Source organism: Ornithorhynchus anatinus, chromosome 21 (assembly GCF_004115215.2).
Source record: "Ornithorhynchus anatinus isolate Pmale09 chromosome 21, mOrnAna1.pri.v4, whole genome shotgun sequence".
Taxonomy (NCBI): Eukaryota; Metazoa; Chordata; class Mammalia; order Monotremata; family Ornithorhynchidae; genus Ornithorhynchus; species Ornithorhynchus anatinus.
Genome location: NC_041748.1, coordinates 22,952,713 through 22,968,393, shown reverse-complemented (window position 1 = coordinate 22,968,393; position 15,681 = coordinate 22,952,713). Strand labels below are relative to the sequence as shown.

The following is a 15,681-nucleotide window of genomic DNA, read 5'->3' as shown; positions in this document are numbered from 1 at the left end:
CAGGCTGGGCTGGGCAGGGCCGGGCTGGGCCGGGCCCGGCTCCTCCTCTGTCATTAGCCGCCTTAAAACACCTGGGCCGCCCCGGACGGTCCTCCCCACGGCCGGGACGCCTGGGACCCGGAGGACCTGCCAAGGGGGACCAGGGGCGGGAGGAGGGAGAGGGGAAGGAAGGGGCAGGGGGAGGAGGAAGAGGAAAAAGGAGGGAAGGGAGAAGAAAAGGAGGGGGGAGAAGTAAGGGAGAACGGAGGGGAAGGAAAGAAGGGGGAAAAGGGGAGAGGAGAAAACTAAAGGAAGGAGGGGGGGGGGAGCAGGACGAGGAGAAGAAAAGGAGAAGGAAGGGGGAAGAAAAGGCAGGAAGAAGGAAGGGGAGAAGAAAGGGAAAGGAGGAGGGAGGAGAGAGGGACGAGGAGAAGAAAAGGAAAGGAGGAAGGGGAGAAGAGAAGCGAAGAAGGAAGTAGAGAAGAATAGAAGGAGTAAACGGAGAAGAGAAGGAAGGGGAGAGGAGGAAAGAAGGAGGAAGGAGAGAAGAGAAGGAAGAAGGAAGGGGAGAGGAAAGGAAAGGAGGAGAAAGGGGGAAGAAAAGGAAGGAAGAAGGAAGGGGAGAAGAAAGAGAAAGGAGAGAGGGACGAGGTGAAGAAAAGGAAAAGAGGAAGGGGAGAAGAGAAGGAAAGGAGGAGGAAGGGGAGAGGAGAAGGAAAGGAGGAGGAAGGAGAGGAGAAGAGGAAAGAAGGAGGAAGGGGAGAGGAGAAGGAAGAAGGAAGGGGAGAAGAAAGGGAAAGGAGGAGGAAGGGGGAGAAGGACGTGGAGAAGAAAAGGAAAGAAGGAGGAAGGGGAGAAGAGAAGGAAAGGAGGAAGGGGAGAAGAGAAGGAAAGGAAAGGAGGGAAGGGAGAAGACCAAAAAAGGCGAAGGAAGGGGAGAGGAAAAAGAAAGGCGAAGGAAGGGGAGAAGAGAAGGAAGGGGAGAAAAAGGAAGGAAGGAGGAGGAAGGGGAGAAGGAAAGGAAAGAAAAAGGGGAGAAGGGAAGGGGAGAAAGAAGGGGAGAAGGAAAGGAAGAAAGAGGAAGGGGAGAAGGAAAGGAAAGAAGGAGGAAAGGGAAAAAGAAGGGGAGAAGGAAAGGATAAAGCAGGAAGAAGGAGGGGAGAAGAGAAGGGCCACCGGCCTGCCTGCTGTCGGCCGGTCGGCCCGTCGGTCCGTCGGTTGGGCATCTGGGGCCGGGCCGGGCAGGGTCCGAGCTCCCGGCCGGAGGCCCCGGACAGTCGTTCTCCGGCCCCCGCGGGGGATCCACCAGGCCGCGCTCCCATGGGAAGATGCAGGCTCTGTCTGGTAGGTGTCGTTTCTCTGGGGGCCAGTCGGGGGGTCCCCGGCGGGACGGGGGGGACAGAGGGGGAAGGACCCCCGGCGGGACCCCCGTCTCCCTGGCCCGGGGCCGGACACCGGACCCTCCTCCGGCTCCCCCTCCCCCGAGTCTCCCAAGACCCCTGCCCATCCTCCGGCCCCTGGAAACTTGAGGGCTGGACTGGGGTCCGCGGGGCAGGGTCGCCCAGGCTCGCGGGTCACTGCCGGGACAGAAAGGGCAAGTCACTCAGTCAGGCAATCGATGGCATTTATGGAGCGCTTACTGTGGGCAGAGCACTGAACTAAGCGCTTGGGAGAGTCCAAGGAAAGAAGGAGAAGGAGAGAAGAGAAGGAAAGGAGGAGGAAGGGGAGAAGGAAAGGAAGAAGGAGGAAGGGGAAAAGGAAAGGAAAGAAGGAGAAGGGGAGGAAAGAAGGAGGAAGGGGAGAAGGAAAGGAAAAGGAGGAAGAAGGGGAGAAGGAAAGGAAGGAAGAAGGAAGGGGAGAAGAGTGGGGGAGGGGGTGTGTGTGTGTGTGTGTTTGAGGAGGGGGCCATCACTTCTCCTGTCATTTATTTGAGCATCTGTTCCCCTTCCCTTTCCAGCTCTCAGTGTTTCTCACATAATAAGCTCCCAATTAATACTATTCGTCCCAACCAGCTCTATCGTCCTCTTCCCCAAGCGCTTAGTACAGGCCCCGTATCCCATCCATGCCTTCCCTTACCAGCTCTCAGTAATTTTCACAGAGTTAGCTCCCAATGAATACTACGACTACTATCCTACAGCTGCTGCGGCTTACTGCGGAGGTCCGCAGAAGTAGGCGCTCAGTACGTGCTGTTGGTGTTTACGAGGGTCACACAGTCCCCACCTGCTATTCCAACTGTCCCCTTCCCCAGAAGCATCCCGGGCTGCGGACAAAGCCTGGGGTCAAGAGATAGGGGCAGGGGTCGCCCCTCTGGATGACCTCCTGGGGACTTTCCCTCGACGCCCCAACACGAGGCTTTTGGGGGTCGGGACCCGTGCCCACTTTGGTTTTAGAAATTAATCATATTTGTTGAGAGCTGACTATGAGCAGGACACTGAACTAAGCGCTCGGGAAGTAATAATAATAATAATAATGGTGATGGTATTTGTTAGGCGCTTACTATGTGCCAAGCACTGTACGAAACGCTGGGGTGGATACAAGCCAAATGAGTTGGACACAGTACAATGCACCAGACTTGGTAGCCACGATCCCTGCATTCAAGGAATTCCTAGTCTGAAGGAAAACGACCTCTTATCCCCCCCAACCCCAGAGAGAAGCCCCCCACTCCTTCGAGGAAGCTGCTCCAAACAGAGCCATGACTGCCTCCCTCATTTGACCGGATCCCTGACAGTGTAGCCCAGTGGGAAGAGCACAGGGCTGGAAATCGAGAGACCTGGGTTCTAATCCTAACTCTGTCTTTTACCTGCTGCGTGACCCTCTCGGTGCCTCGATTTCCTTATGAGTAATACGGGCATTAACTCCTGTACCACGGGACAAGGCCCACACCTTGGGTTGGAATTGCGCTTTCATTCCCAAAGCCCTTTCGCATCCATTATAATCATAACTATGATATCTGTTAAGCGCTTACCAAGTGCCCAGCGCTGTTCTAAGCGCTGGGGTAGATGCTAGATAATCAAGTCCCACATGGGACTCACAGTCTAAGCAGGAGCGGGGAACGGGGATTGAACCCCCATTTTGCAGATGAGGGAACTGAGGCACGGAGAAATTAAGTGGTGGAGCCGGGATTAGAACTCTGGTCTGTCACCCCCACTCTAGACTGTTAACTCGTTGAGGGCAGGGAATGTGACCGTTTGTTATTGTATTGTCCTCTCCCAAGCGCTTAGCACAGTGCTCTGCACACAGTAAGCCGCTCAGTAAATACGACAATGTCTGAATGAACGGTTCTCTAACTCCCAGGTCTGGCCACTTGGGTTCTCAATGTCAAGACTTTTAACAAAACCGTCATTATTATTATTATTAACGAGTAGGCAGTGAAGCCAAATGATATTTAGTGAGCTCCCCTTAGGAGCAGTGTAATAAGGTAGAGTGCAGCTGCCCTTAGGAGGGGCAGGGAGGGGGCAACCCCCCAGTCCCGTCCCCTCTTTCTCCCCCTTCCCCGGACCCCCGGATCTCCGGCAAAAGGTCTGCCTCCCTTAGCATAACAAATCGGGAACTGGAGGCTTCCGTCTTGCGCCCCGAATCCTTTAGTGGCCAAATTTCAGCCCCCTGAGACCCTCAGGGGAGGGAGGTGGCTGGGGGACAACTAGGAAGGGTCCCCATCATCCCTCTGCTCCACCCGCCCACCCCCCCCGGGCCCACTCCAGATTCAGCATCCTTGTCCCTTCCCCTGCCCAGCTTGGGGGGTGCAGGAGGAGATGGAGGGAGGCGCTCGAGACCCCGGGGCAGGAGGAAGGAACAGGAACCGGCTTGATTTGCCCCCCTCCAGTGGAGGGGCCGTGTTCCCCCGCTCTCGGCGGGCATCTGGAGGGTCTAGGCATGGCCTTATTGAAAATGATGATGATGATAATAATAATAGTATTAAGTGCTTATTCTGTGTCACACACTGATCTAAGCGCTGGGGCGGATCAGGTCAAACAATCCCTGTCCCCCACACAGGGCTCACAGTCTAAGTAGGAGGGAGAACAGGGATTGAATCCCCCTTTTACAGAAGAGGTAACCTTTCTTTCAGGCCATTCATTCAACCATATTTAATGAGCGCTTACTGCGTGCAGAGCACTGTAATAATGATGATAATGGTATCTGGTAAGCCCTTACTATGTGCCAAGCACTGTTCTAAGCACTGGGGTAGAGAGAAGGTAAGCAAGTTGTCCCACTTGGGGCTTTTCGTCTGAATCCCCGTTTTACAGATGAGATCACCGAGACCCAGAGAAGCGAAGCGCCTTGCCCAAGATAGAGCAGAGAAGGGGCAGAACCGGGATTAGAACCCACCACCTCGGACCCCCAAGACCGGGCTCTTTCCACTAAGCCATGCTGCTTCTCAGCACTTGGGAGACTCCGATAAAACAATAAACGGGCACATTCTCTACCCACAACAAACTTACAGTCTAGATGACCAGCAAACACTTACTATGTGCCAGGCGCTATACTAGGCGTTGGGGTAGATACAAGGTATCTGTCCCACCTGGGGCTCCCAATCTTAATCCCCATTTTACATGAGGAAATCTTTTTTCTTTGGAATTTAAGTGCTTACTATGTGCCTGGCTCTGTATTAAGCACTAGGGTAGATACAAGCTAATCACCTTGGACCCAATCCCTGTCCCACATGGGGCTCCCAATCTTGATCCCCATTTTACAGATGAGGTAACTGAGCCACAGGCAAGTGAAGTGACTTGTCCAAAGTCACACAGCCGACAAGAGACAGAGCCTAGATTAGAACTCAGGTCCTCCGACTCCCAGGCCCGGGCTCTAACACTATGCCGCTAAGCTCAATGTTATTTCTACAAGCCCTTAACAAAACCGTAATTATTATCAATCAGTCAGTCAATCGATCGTATTCACTGAGTGCTTACTGTGCGCCGAGCACTGTGCTCTGACCACAGTGAGTTTACAGTCTGGACGGGGAGACCGACATGAATACAAATGAATACATTATTAATCATTCTTATTAGCTAATAATAATAATGATGATATTTAAGCACTTACTATGTGCCGAGCACCGTTCCAAGCACTGGGGTAGATATAAGGTAATCAGGTTGTCCCACTTGGGACTCACAGTCTTAATCCCCATTTTACAGATGAGGGGACTGAAGCATAAAGAAGTCAAGTGACTTGCCCAAAGTCACACAGCTGGTCAGTGGCAGAGCCGGGATTAGAACCCATGACCTCTGACTCCCAAGCCTGGGCTCTTTCCACTGAGCCGCGCCGCTTCTCTGTCACCTCAGGGCCGCCCCTGGAGAGTTCCCAATACCCTACCAGTCTCGACTCCGGGAGGGAGAGTCAAGCAGAGGCCCGTCCATTCCATTCCCAGCGCTGGCCGGTGGCTAGCGAGCGGAAGGCCGTCGGCTACAAGTCGAAACTCACCCGTGCCGGGCAGCGGCGGCCCGGGAGAGAGTCGAGGGCGGAGACTCGGGTTTGGAAGGAGGCGACGGTCAACCGCTTCCGTATTTTTACCAAGAAAACTCTCTGGATCCACCGCCAGAACGATCGCAGACGGAGGCGGGGCGTTGTGGGAGAGATGCGTCCGCGGTGTCCCTGCGGGTCGGACGTGACTCGAGAGCAGGAGACAACAACGGTCGATATGTAGCTGAAGTGTAACCGAGGCCCGGTTTCCCCTTCCCCTCGCCCCCTGCCCAGGAAACATGAAAGCGGCGGGAGACCCAAGCCGGCACCCGGGCCTCGAGGCCTACCCGGCCCAGCCGGGCCCCATCAGTGCCGCCCTGGAGGACGTGGACCTCTGGACACGCTTCCACCAGGTGGGCACCGAGATGATCATCACCAAGTCTGGCAGGTGAGAGGGGCCGGTGCCCCAGGCCACGTCCCACCCCGCTGCCCCCCCGTGCCCCCGGCCACCCTGCTGCTCGGGACAGTTCTCTGCCCCTGGGAGGCACTCAATAAATAAATCTCTACTCCTTAATCTCAGAATCTTAGCACTCGCATGGACCTGTGGTGGGTGATCTTGGACAAGTCACTTCCTCTTCTCTGTGCCTCAGTTAACTCATCTGCAAAATGGGAAGTAGTAATGTTGGTATTTGTTAAGCGCTTCCTATGTGCCGAGCACTGTTCTAAGCGCTGGGGGAGATCCAGGGTAATCAAGTTGTGCCACGTGGGGCTCACGGTTAATCCCCATTTTCCAGATGAGGTAACTGAGGCCCAGAGAAGTGAAGTGACTTGCCCACAGTCCCACAGCTGACAAGTGGCAGAGCTGGGAAGTGAAATTGTGAGCCCCACTTGGGACAACCCAATTTGCTCGTATCCACCCCAGTGCTTAGTACAGTGCCTGGCACATAAGTGTTAAACAAATTCTAGAATTGTGATTCTTACTGTACTATGACATTTCCCCAGTGTCCAGTACAGTGTGTGTGTACGTATGTTTATACTATTTGTTAAGCACTTATGAGACTCTGAGCCCCATGAGGGACAGAGACTGTGTCCAACCCCATTTGTTTGTATTCATCCCAGTGCTTAGTACAGAGCCTGTCACATAGTAAATGCTTAAATATTGTAATTATTATTATTATTATTACTATGTATCGGGCACTGTTCTAAGTGCTGAGGTAGAGCCAAGGTAATCAGGCTGGGCACAGTCCCTGTCCCACAGTGGGCTCACAGTCGTAATCCACATTTTACAGATGAGGTAACGGAGACACAGAAAAGCAAAGTGACTTGCCCAAGGTCACGCAGCAGACAAGTGGCAGGGCCGGGACTAGAACCCAGGTCCTTCGGACTCCCAGGCCCGGGCTCAACCGGTAGACCGCGCTGCTCCTGATCTCGCCTCCCCCATCGGACCGGCAGCTCCTTGAGGGCAGGAATGGTGTCGCCTCCTCCTTTTTCTGTCCCTCCCTCCCCAGCCCAGGACTCTGCCCATCACCCAGACTGCCCAGGTTGGCCCTGGGTCTTCTTGGCCCCTGGCGACCCCGGGGTCCCCTCTCCCCTGCGCCCCGACTCACCCTCCTACTCCCCATGCAGGCGGATGTTCCCCCAGTGCAAGATCAAACTCTCCGGCCTCATCCCTTACGCTAAGTACGTGATGCTGGTTGACTTCGTGCCAATGGACGGCTTCCGGTACAAGGTAAGTCCGCCCTGCCCTCCCGGCCCGGTGACCCCACACCGACCGCTCTGCGGCCGGTCCGTTCACCCCCACCGTTTTCCCGCTTCCTCCCGCTCAGTGGAACAAGGACCAGTGGGAGGTAGCCGGGAAAGCCGAGCCACAGCTCCCGTGCCGGACCTACGTTCACCCGGACTCCCCGGCCTTCGGCAGCCACTGGATGAAAGAGCCCGTCTCCTTCCAGAAGCTGAAGCTCACGAACAACACGCTAGACCAGCACGGGCACGTAAGGAAGGGGCCGGGCCGGCTCCGGCCGGAAGAGGTCGGCTCTCCCGGTCTCCGGGGGGAGGGAGGGGTAAAAGCCGAGCCTCAGCTCGGGTGGTCCGGGCCCATCTCACGGCCCAGGCCAACCGTGTCCATCCCCATATCCATTTATCGGGGAGGGGATTAAATCCTGGTGCTGCCCCACGGCTCTTGACCCTACCTAGCTCAACCACTTCAATTCCCATGACCCTGGACCCACTGGAAATCCACCCGAATTTCTCACTCCTGATGATGATGGTGGTGGTGATAAAATGAAGAAGACGATGCTGATTTGATTTGATATCAATCAACGATATCGAGTACTCACTGTGGATAGAGCACTGTACTACATGCTTAGCACTAGCGGCGGCGATGTGATTAAAACGACAAGGATGAGGTCGACGACGAGGATGACGACGGCGGTCACACCGTTTTGAATCTGGTCTGCTCGAGCCCACGACCGGTCTCTCCCCGACTTAGCTTTGGAGCCGTTGGAGGGGCCAGCCTCGTCTGAGGCGGGGGGAGAAGGGGGATCCTGAGAGACCCTGGCCCAAAATGACCATCCTGCCCCCGCCGCCCCTCTGCCCCGCAGATAATCCTGCATTCTATGCATCGCTACAAGCCCCGTTTCCACGTGGTGCAGGCGGATGACCTCTTCAGCGTCCGCTGGGGCATCTTCCAGATCTTCAGCTTCCCCGAGACGGTCTTCACCTCCGTCACCGCCTACCAGAACGAGCAGGTAGTGGGGGGCCTCCCCTGCCACTGCCCACCCGCCTCGCCCCCCCCCGACTCTCCCGGCCCTGGGGGAGGGTGGTGGCCGCTGGCCGGGGCTACTGACCTGCACAGCTCTTTGCGGACAGAGCTCCAGAAGACCGATAGACGCCGGGCAGACAGAGCTCTGTGCCGGAGACAGACCTGTAGGAGGGTAGCGGAACGTTCATTCATTCGGACATTTCTTCCATCGTATTTATTGTGTGCTTCCTGTGTGCAGAACATTATATTAAGCGCTTGGAGAGTACGATGAAACAATAGATATATCTCTTTATTACCCTGTTTATTTTGTTAATGAGGTGTACATCCCCTTGATTCTATTTACTGCTGTTGTTTTTGTCTGTCTCCCCCGACTAGACTGTAAGCCCGTCAATGGGCAGGGATTGTCTCTACCTGTTGCCGAATTGTACATTCCAAGTGCTTAGTACAGTGCTCTGCACATAGTGAGCGCTCAATAAATACTATTGAATGAATGAATATACCCCCGGTTACCCCTTCCTTTCCTCTCCCCTCAAGACTGTAAGCTCACTCTAGGCAGGGAATGCGTCCATCAACTCTGTTATACTGTACTCTCCCAAGTGCTTAGTACAGTGCTCTGCACACTGTTAGCATTCAGTAATTACAATTGATCGATTCATCTCAAACCTTTCCCTTCTCCTCTCCCTCCCTTCCTCCTCTCCCTCTTTCCGCCTCTTCCTTCCCTCCCTCCCCTTTCCCCCACACTTTCTTTCACCCTGAAGATCACGAAACTCAAGATCGACAACAATCCCTTCGCCAAAGGGTTCCGGGAGCACGGGAGGAACACTCGCAGGTAACCGCCCCATCCTCGGGCTGAGGGAGGCCGGGGGCACGGGGCCGGCCGGGGCCGGGGGCCGCCTGCACCCTGCTGCCCACTCACGTCCACCCTGCCCCTCCACACCCAGTCACAGGGACGCCAGGCCCCAAGGGCAGAAGCTCAGCTCGGCCAACTCCCAGAAGCGCAAGCGGACAGAAGACCCGGAACCGAACACTGGAAGAGCCGGTATGAAGTGGGCCAGGGTGGGGTGGGCACCGGGGGCCTTGGGTGGTCATGGGGCACAGGGCGCTAAGGACGCAGGCACTAAGCGAGCGAGCACTGGGTCAGGCACCGGGGGACACAAGGCGCGTGGGCACCAAAGTGAGCAAGCTGGCCTGAGTGGGGAGGTGGGGGACCCCATTCAAACGGTTCCCCGCTCCCCTCACCCCACCATCCCTCCTATCCCCGGAGAAGGGTCTGGTCAGGTGGGAGAAGCGGGAAGCCCGTGGCAGGGCGTTCTAATCCCTCTCTGCCACTTGCCTGCTCTGTGACTGGCCAAGCCACTTCACTTCTTTGTGCCTCAGTTCCCTCAAGTATAAAATGGGGGTTAACACTGTGAGCCCCATGTGGGACATGGACTCTGTCCCAACTTTATTAGCTTGCATCTACCCCGGTATTTAGAACAGTGTCTGGCACATAATAAGCATTTAACAAATAATAATAATAATAATGCTGGTATTCGTTAAGCGCTTACTATATGCAGAGCCCTGTTCTAAGCGCTGGGGTAGACGCAGGGGAATCGGGTTGTCCCACGTGGGGCTCACAGTCTTAATCCCCATTTTCCAGAGGAGGTAACTGAGGCCCAGAGAAGTTAAGTGACTTGCACACAGTCACACAGCTGACAAGTGGCAGAGCCGGGATTCGAACCCATGACCTCTAAAGAAAGAAAAAGCCATCAGGGCCACCACTCCTTGAGCATTTCAAAGAATCTGTCTTCTCTTCCTCCTCCTCATCCTCCCCCTCTTCCGCCTTCTCTTCCTCCAGCCGAGAGCGCAACGTTCACGAAGGAAGAGGGGGCGCGGGGGAGTGGGGAGGCCGATCCTGGGAGTCCAGGCAATGGCGGCTTCTCCTACTGGAGCCTGGAGCCCGGCACGAGCGACGGAGGGCCGGCCCCGGCCCCGGCCCCAACCCCAGGCCCCCGCGGGGCCACCCCCAGCCAGCAGCAGATCCCCTCCTCCCCCCACACCTATCCCTCACCCAGGTGAGTCCCGGAGGTCTTGGATATGTCTCTTTTAGTCCTGACACTTCTCCCCAACTCCCCCACTGCTGCTGACATTGGGGTGACTTCGCCCAGAGAGTGGCGGGGCGGGGGGGGGATTACAGTTTCCATTCATTCATTCGTATTTATCGAGCGCTTACCGTGTGTAGAGCGCTGTATTAAGCGCTTGGGAGAGTACAATCACGGGTTCTAATCCTGGCTCTGCCACTTGCCTGCTGTGTGACCTAGGGCAAGTCACTTTACTTCTCTGGGCCTCAGTTACCTCACCTGTAAAATCGGGATTGAGAGTGGGAGCCCCCCGTGGGACAGGTACTGTGTCCAACCTCATTTGCTTGGATACACCTCAGTGCTTAGTACAGTGCCTGGCACACAGTAAGTGCTTAACGAATGCCACAATTATTATTATTACAATATAACACTATAACAGAAATGTTGCCCGCTCACAACGAGCTTACAGTCTAGAGGGGGAGACAGATGAGAATAGGAATAAATAAATAATAAACAATGTAATACATATTAATATATTATTATACATTATATATCATACATAATGATATATTACTGCACTTCACATTATATATTATATTAATATATAAACTAATCAATGATAACAACAAATATTAAATGAATAAATAAATAAATAATAAATAAACTACAGATATAATTCCCCTCCCTGGCTCCTTTCTGATGTCCCGAGACTCCAGTCAAGGCCCCGAACTCCAAGGCCGGAGCGGCTCTTGGAAGATCTGTAGACTGTAAGCTTGTTGTGGGCAGACTCTGTATCTGTTTATTATTGTATTGTATTTCCCCCAAGCACTCAGTACAGTGCTTTGCACACAGTAAGGGCTCAGTAAATACGACTGAATGAAGTCTATGTGGACAGCCCTGCTCTAGGGAGCCTGGGATGAACAGAACTGACTCTTCCCTCCCTCTCCCCTCTCGCCCCCCAACTCTCCCCTCCAGGTTCCAGAACGCCGGCCCCCAACTGCCCGCCCCCCAACCCCCGCCGCAGCTGCTGCCCGGGTGGGACCCCACCTCCGGGATGGAGTACCCGGCCCGGCCTCCCCTCCCAGAAGGCTCGGCGGCCCCACACCCCCAGCTGGAGCCCAAGCAGCTGCCCGACGGCTTCGCCCACCTGGCCGCCTTGCCCTACCCCCAGGACTTTTCTGGGGGAGGGCCCGGGGCAGCAGACCCTCCCGGGAAGGCGGGGCGCCGGGGGCCCCGGTACGGCGCCTACGAGCCGGGGCTGGGTCAGTGGATGCCCGCCCCCCACGGGCAGTACCGCGCCGTCGGCTACACCCCCTTCCCCACGGACTTTAACCCGCCGGGCGCCCCGGCAGCCCCGGCGGGCGTGACGGACTGGGGCCAGTGCCCCCTGTTCCCCTACGCCTGCTGGTGAGAAAGACAGATGGACCCCCACCCGGCCTTTGCCCCCTCACATTTCCCTGTCCTACTCTCACTGGGGCCCTGCATCCCCCTCGTACCCCCAGGACTGTAAGGGGGCGATGGGTCCGTGTGAGGGTAGGGGCTGGGGAGCTTGGTGGACCCAGGGGTTGGGGGAATCTCCGGCCCCCCAATATCCCTCAGGCCCCGGCCAGGGCTCCTGGGTTGTTTTCCGTTTGGTGGAATGGGGGCAGAGGATGAGGGGCCTGGGTTGGGGTTTTGAGGAGTTACTGGAGGAGAAGCCAGGATCTCTCCCTTTCCTTGTCCTGCCTGCCCAGTTCTGCCCAGCCCTGCCCTCCTCCACTAGCTGCTTCTCTGGCAGGTTGGGTTGGGGGTGGGATGAAGCTGAGAGCGGGGATTCATGGGTTCCAAGGGGCGAATTTTGGCTGAGGGAGGGGGAGGAGGGGAAAGGGATGGGGAGGGAATACACTGCATGCATCTCCCTGATCCCCCCCCCCGCCCCGGATCCTTCTTAGAGAACCTGCTTAGAGAAGCAGAGCGGCCTAGTGGACAGAACACAGGTCTGGGAGCCAGAAGATCATGGGTTCTAATCTCTGCTCCTCCACTTGTCTGCTGTGTGGCCTTGAGCAAGTCGCTTCACTTCTCTGGGCCTCAGTGACCTCATCTGTAAAATGGGGATGAAGACTGTGAGCCCCAGGTGGGACTCTGTCCAACCTGCTTAGCTTGTATCTACCCCAGCGCTTGGAAGAGTGCTTGGCACACAGTCACAAAGCAGACGCGTGATTAGATCCACGACCTTCTGACACCCAGGCCCGTGCTCTATCCACTACGCCGACTGTTTTCCCAGAGTTGTGACTGCCCCGGGGGTGAGAGGTTCTTATTGGCAGTGAAGCGGGGAGGTGCTGCTGTTGTAGAAGAAGGGGTTGGGGGGTCGGGGGCAGAGAGAGGAGTTGGGGGCCGGAGCGAGGAATGAGAGGAGAGGAGAGTGAACATCCTTCCTGGGGTGGCGAGGGGGCTCTCAGCGAGAAACTATTTATTGTTGCCGACTAATAAAGAGATACCAAACACTCGGTTCCCGATCCCTGCGGAAGATGGGGGTATCGGCCGGAGGGAGGGAGGGGGTCGGAACCCTAACTTGCACAAATACTCGGGGGAGCAGCTGGTGTGGTCGGTCCCTTCCCCACGCAGTCGTGGCGGCAGAAGCCCCCATTTATTGAACATTCTCTGGGTGCGCTGCACTATACTAAGCACTTGGGAGAGATCCGTTGGCCAGGGATGCAGCTAGTCTTCCCGATCCTGAACAGGGACGAGCCTCATAGCCTGGGGAGGATTCGAACTGGGGGCACGTGGACATCACTTACTACAGTGGCCGGAGTCGCCAGCCTCCCACTCGCTAGGCGCCCGGCACTGTGCCCAACACTGCAGTCTGCACAGGATCATTATGGGGCTTTTTTATGGTATTTTTTGAGCACTTACTACGTCTGATCCGATTTACTTGTACTCACCCCAGTGCTTAGTGGAATTATTAAGCGCCGTCAAGTCGTTTCCGATTCACAGCGACTCCACGGATATACTTTCTCCAGAACGTCCCGTCCTCTGCCGTGATCCGCAACCTTTCGAACGGTTCTTCCTTTATCGTTGTTATGGTCTCTATCCATCTAACTGCCGGCCTGCCTCTTTCGCGTTTTCCCTGGACTTTTCCTAGCATTAGGGTCTTCTCCAGAGAATTAGTCCTCCTGATGATGCACCCCAAATATGCTCATGTAAGTCATTTGGCCTTCCAAAGACCACTTTGGTTTAATTTGCTCCAAAATCCATTTGTCGATTTTTCGGGGAGTCCATGGTTTTCGCAAAAGCCTTCTCCAGCACCACATTTCAAAAGAATCGATGTTCTTTCTATCCTGTTTTTTCACCGTCCAGCTTTTGGATCCATACACTGTCACTGGAAACACCATAGGCGATTGTTACATCAGCACATTTCAAGACTTTTTCCAGGCTCTTCATAGCAAGTCTTCCTAACATTAATCTTCGGCCTACTTCTTGGCCACTAGTTCCCTTTATTTTTGATTATCGATCCCAGGAGAGAAAAATCGTCAACTATTTCCATCTTCTCTCCGTCTACTACAAATGTATTAAAACTTCCAGTTGTCATGATCTTTTTTTTCTTGACATTCAAATATAGGCCCATCTTTTTGCTCTGTTTCTTAACTTTTAATAACAAGCCCGTCAAATCTTCACTTTCTGGTAGTAGGGCTGTATCATCAGCATAACGAAGGTGGTTTATATTCCTTCCTCCAATCTTTACTGCCTGGAACATAATAAGCATTTAATAAATACCATTATTATTATCACTATGTGCTGGGCACTCTACTAAACACTGGGGGGGTAAGATACATAAAATACTCAGTTTGGACATGGTCCATATCCCACAGTGGGGCTCATTTTTTAAATCCCCATTTTACATATGAGGTCACTGAGGCATAGAGAAGTGAAGTGACTTGCCCAAGATGGCACAGCTGACAAGAGGTGGTGTTGGATTTTAGAACCTAGGTCCTCTGACTTCAGGGTGTGAGCTCTTAACACTAGGCCACGCTGCTTTTCTAAGCTCTTACTACGTGCTCCTCTCTGGGTCAAAGATAATACCGAAGATATGGGCTCCTGGGTCAGAGAGGATGATGGTGGTGTGGCCCGAGATGGGAAAAGTTAGGAGAAGTGGATTGGGAAGGGCAGTTCAGATCAGTTTTAAGCCAAACTGTGCTTGAAAAAGTGGAAAGAATACAGGTCTGGGAGTCAAGGAGGCCAGGATTCTAGCCCTGGCTCTGCCAATGGCCTGCAGTGTGACCTTGGTCAAGTCCCTTAATTTCCGTGCCTCAGTTTCCTCACTTGTAAAACTGGGATTAAAATCCCTTTTCTCTCTTTCCTCTTTAGACCGTGAGCCCTACGTGGGAGAGTGAGTGTATCTGAGGTAATTATCTTGTACCTACCCCAGTGCTTAGAGCAGTGTTTGGCATGCACTAAGTGCTTAGCAAATACCAATCAATCGTACTGAGTTCTTACTGTGTGCAGAGCACTGAACGAAGCGCTTGGGAGATTATAATAGAATGTGTCTGTTTATTGCTATATTGTACTTTCCCAAGCGTTCAGTTCAGTACTCTGCACACTGTAAGTGTGCAATAAATAGGATCGACTGACTCACTGACATAATCCCCGCCCTCAGTGAACTGACACAATTATTATTACGGCTCTTGGAGTGGAGTTTGAGGGGGTCATCATTCCCAAATGGCCCACTGTTATAGGAGGGAGGGAGAGGAGAGAGAGAGAGAGAAGGAGGCAGTTGGAAGGAGAAATATTTTTTTCATGGAATTGGATTTCCTCGTTTTCAGCCCCGACAGCGGGGAACCCTCTCACAGTTTCCCGGTGGGAAATGGGGCCCCGAGAGACTTTTTCCAACTCATTCATTCATTCAATAGTATTTATTGAGCGCTTACTATGTGCAGAGCACTGTACTAAGCGCTTGGGATGAACAAGTCGGCAACAGATAGAGACAGTCCCTGCCGTTTGACGGGCTTACAGTCTAATAGTAGCTGGCTGACTTTTCCCTGGAAAAGCCACAGCAGTGTCTGGGACCAGGGGATAAGGGGGATGAGTCTGCCTGCCCGCCCGTCCGATTCTCATCAGGTTGTCCCACTTGAGGCTCACAGTCTTCATCCCCATTTTCCAGATGAGGTAACTGAGGCCCAGATAAGTGAAGTGACTTGCCCACAGTCCCACAGCTGACAAGTGGCAGAGCCGGGATTCAAACCCATGACCTCTGACTCCCAAGCCCGGGCTCTTTGCACTGAGCCACACTGCTTCTCTAATAATGATGGTATTTGTTAAGTGCTTACTTTGCGCCAGGCGCTGTTCTAAGAGCTGGGGTAGATACAAGGTAATGAGGTTGTCCCACATAGGGCTCACAGTCTTAATCCCCATTTTCCAGATGAGGGAACTGAGGCCCAGAGAAGTGAAGTGACTTGCCTAAAGTCTCACAGCTGGCAAGTGGGATTAGAACCCATGTCCTCTGACTCC

General features: G+C 54.2%; 1 protein-coding gene across 1 annotated transcript in view; it reads left to right on the top strand.

Annotated features, from left to right (window-relative positions):
• Positions 1-5,675: 5,675 nt before the first annotated feature.
• Positions 5,676-15,681, top strand: part of LOC100087831 (T-box-containing protein TBX6L-like) — a 33,768-nt gene continuing 23,762 nt past the window's right edge. Inside the window, exons 1-8 of the mRNA XM_029049614.1 lie at positions 5,676-5,824; positions 7,003-7,105; positions 7,203-7,367; positions 7,977-8,123; positions 8,896-8,966; positions 9,079-9,176; positions 9,975-10,191; positions 11,173-11,604. Coding sequence (XP_028905447.1) covers positions 5,676-5,824; positions 7,003-7,105; positions 7,203-7,367; positions 7,977-8,123; positions 8,896-8,966; positions 9,079-9,176; positions 9,975-10,191; positions 11,173-11,604 — 1,382 coding nt within the window. The remainder of the gene's footprint in view (positions 5,825-7,002; positions 7,106-7,202; positions 7,368-7,976; positions 8,124-8,895; positions 8,967-9,078; positions 9,177-9,974; positions 10,192-11,172; positions 11,605-15,681) is intronic.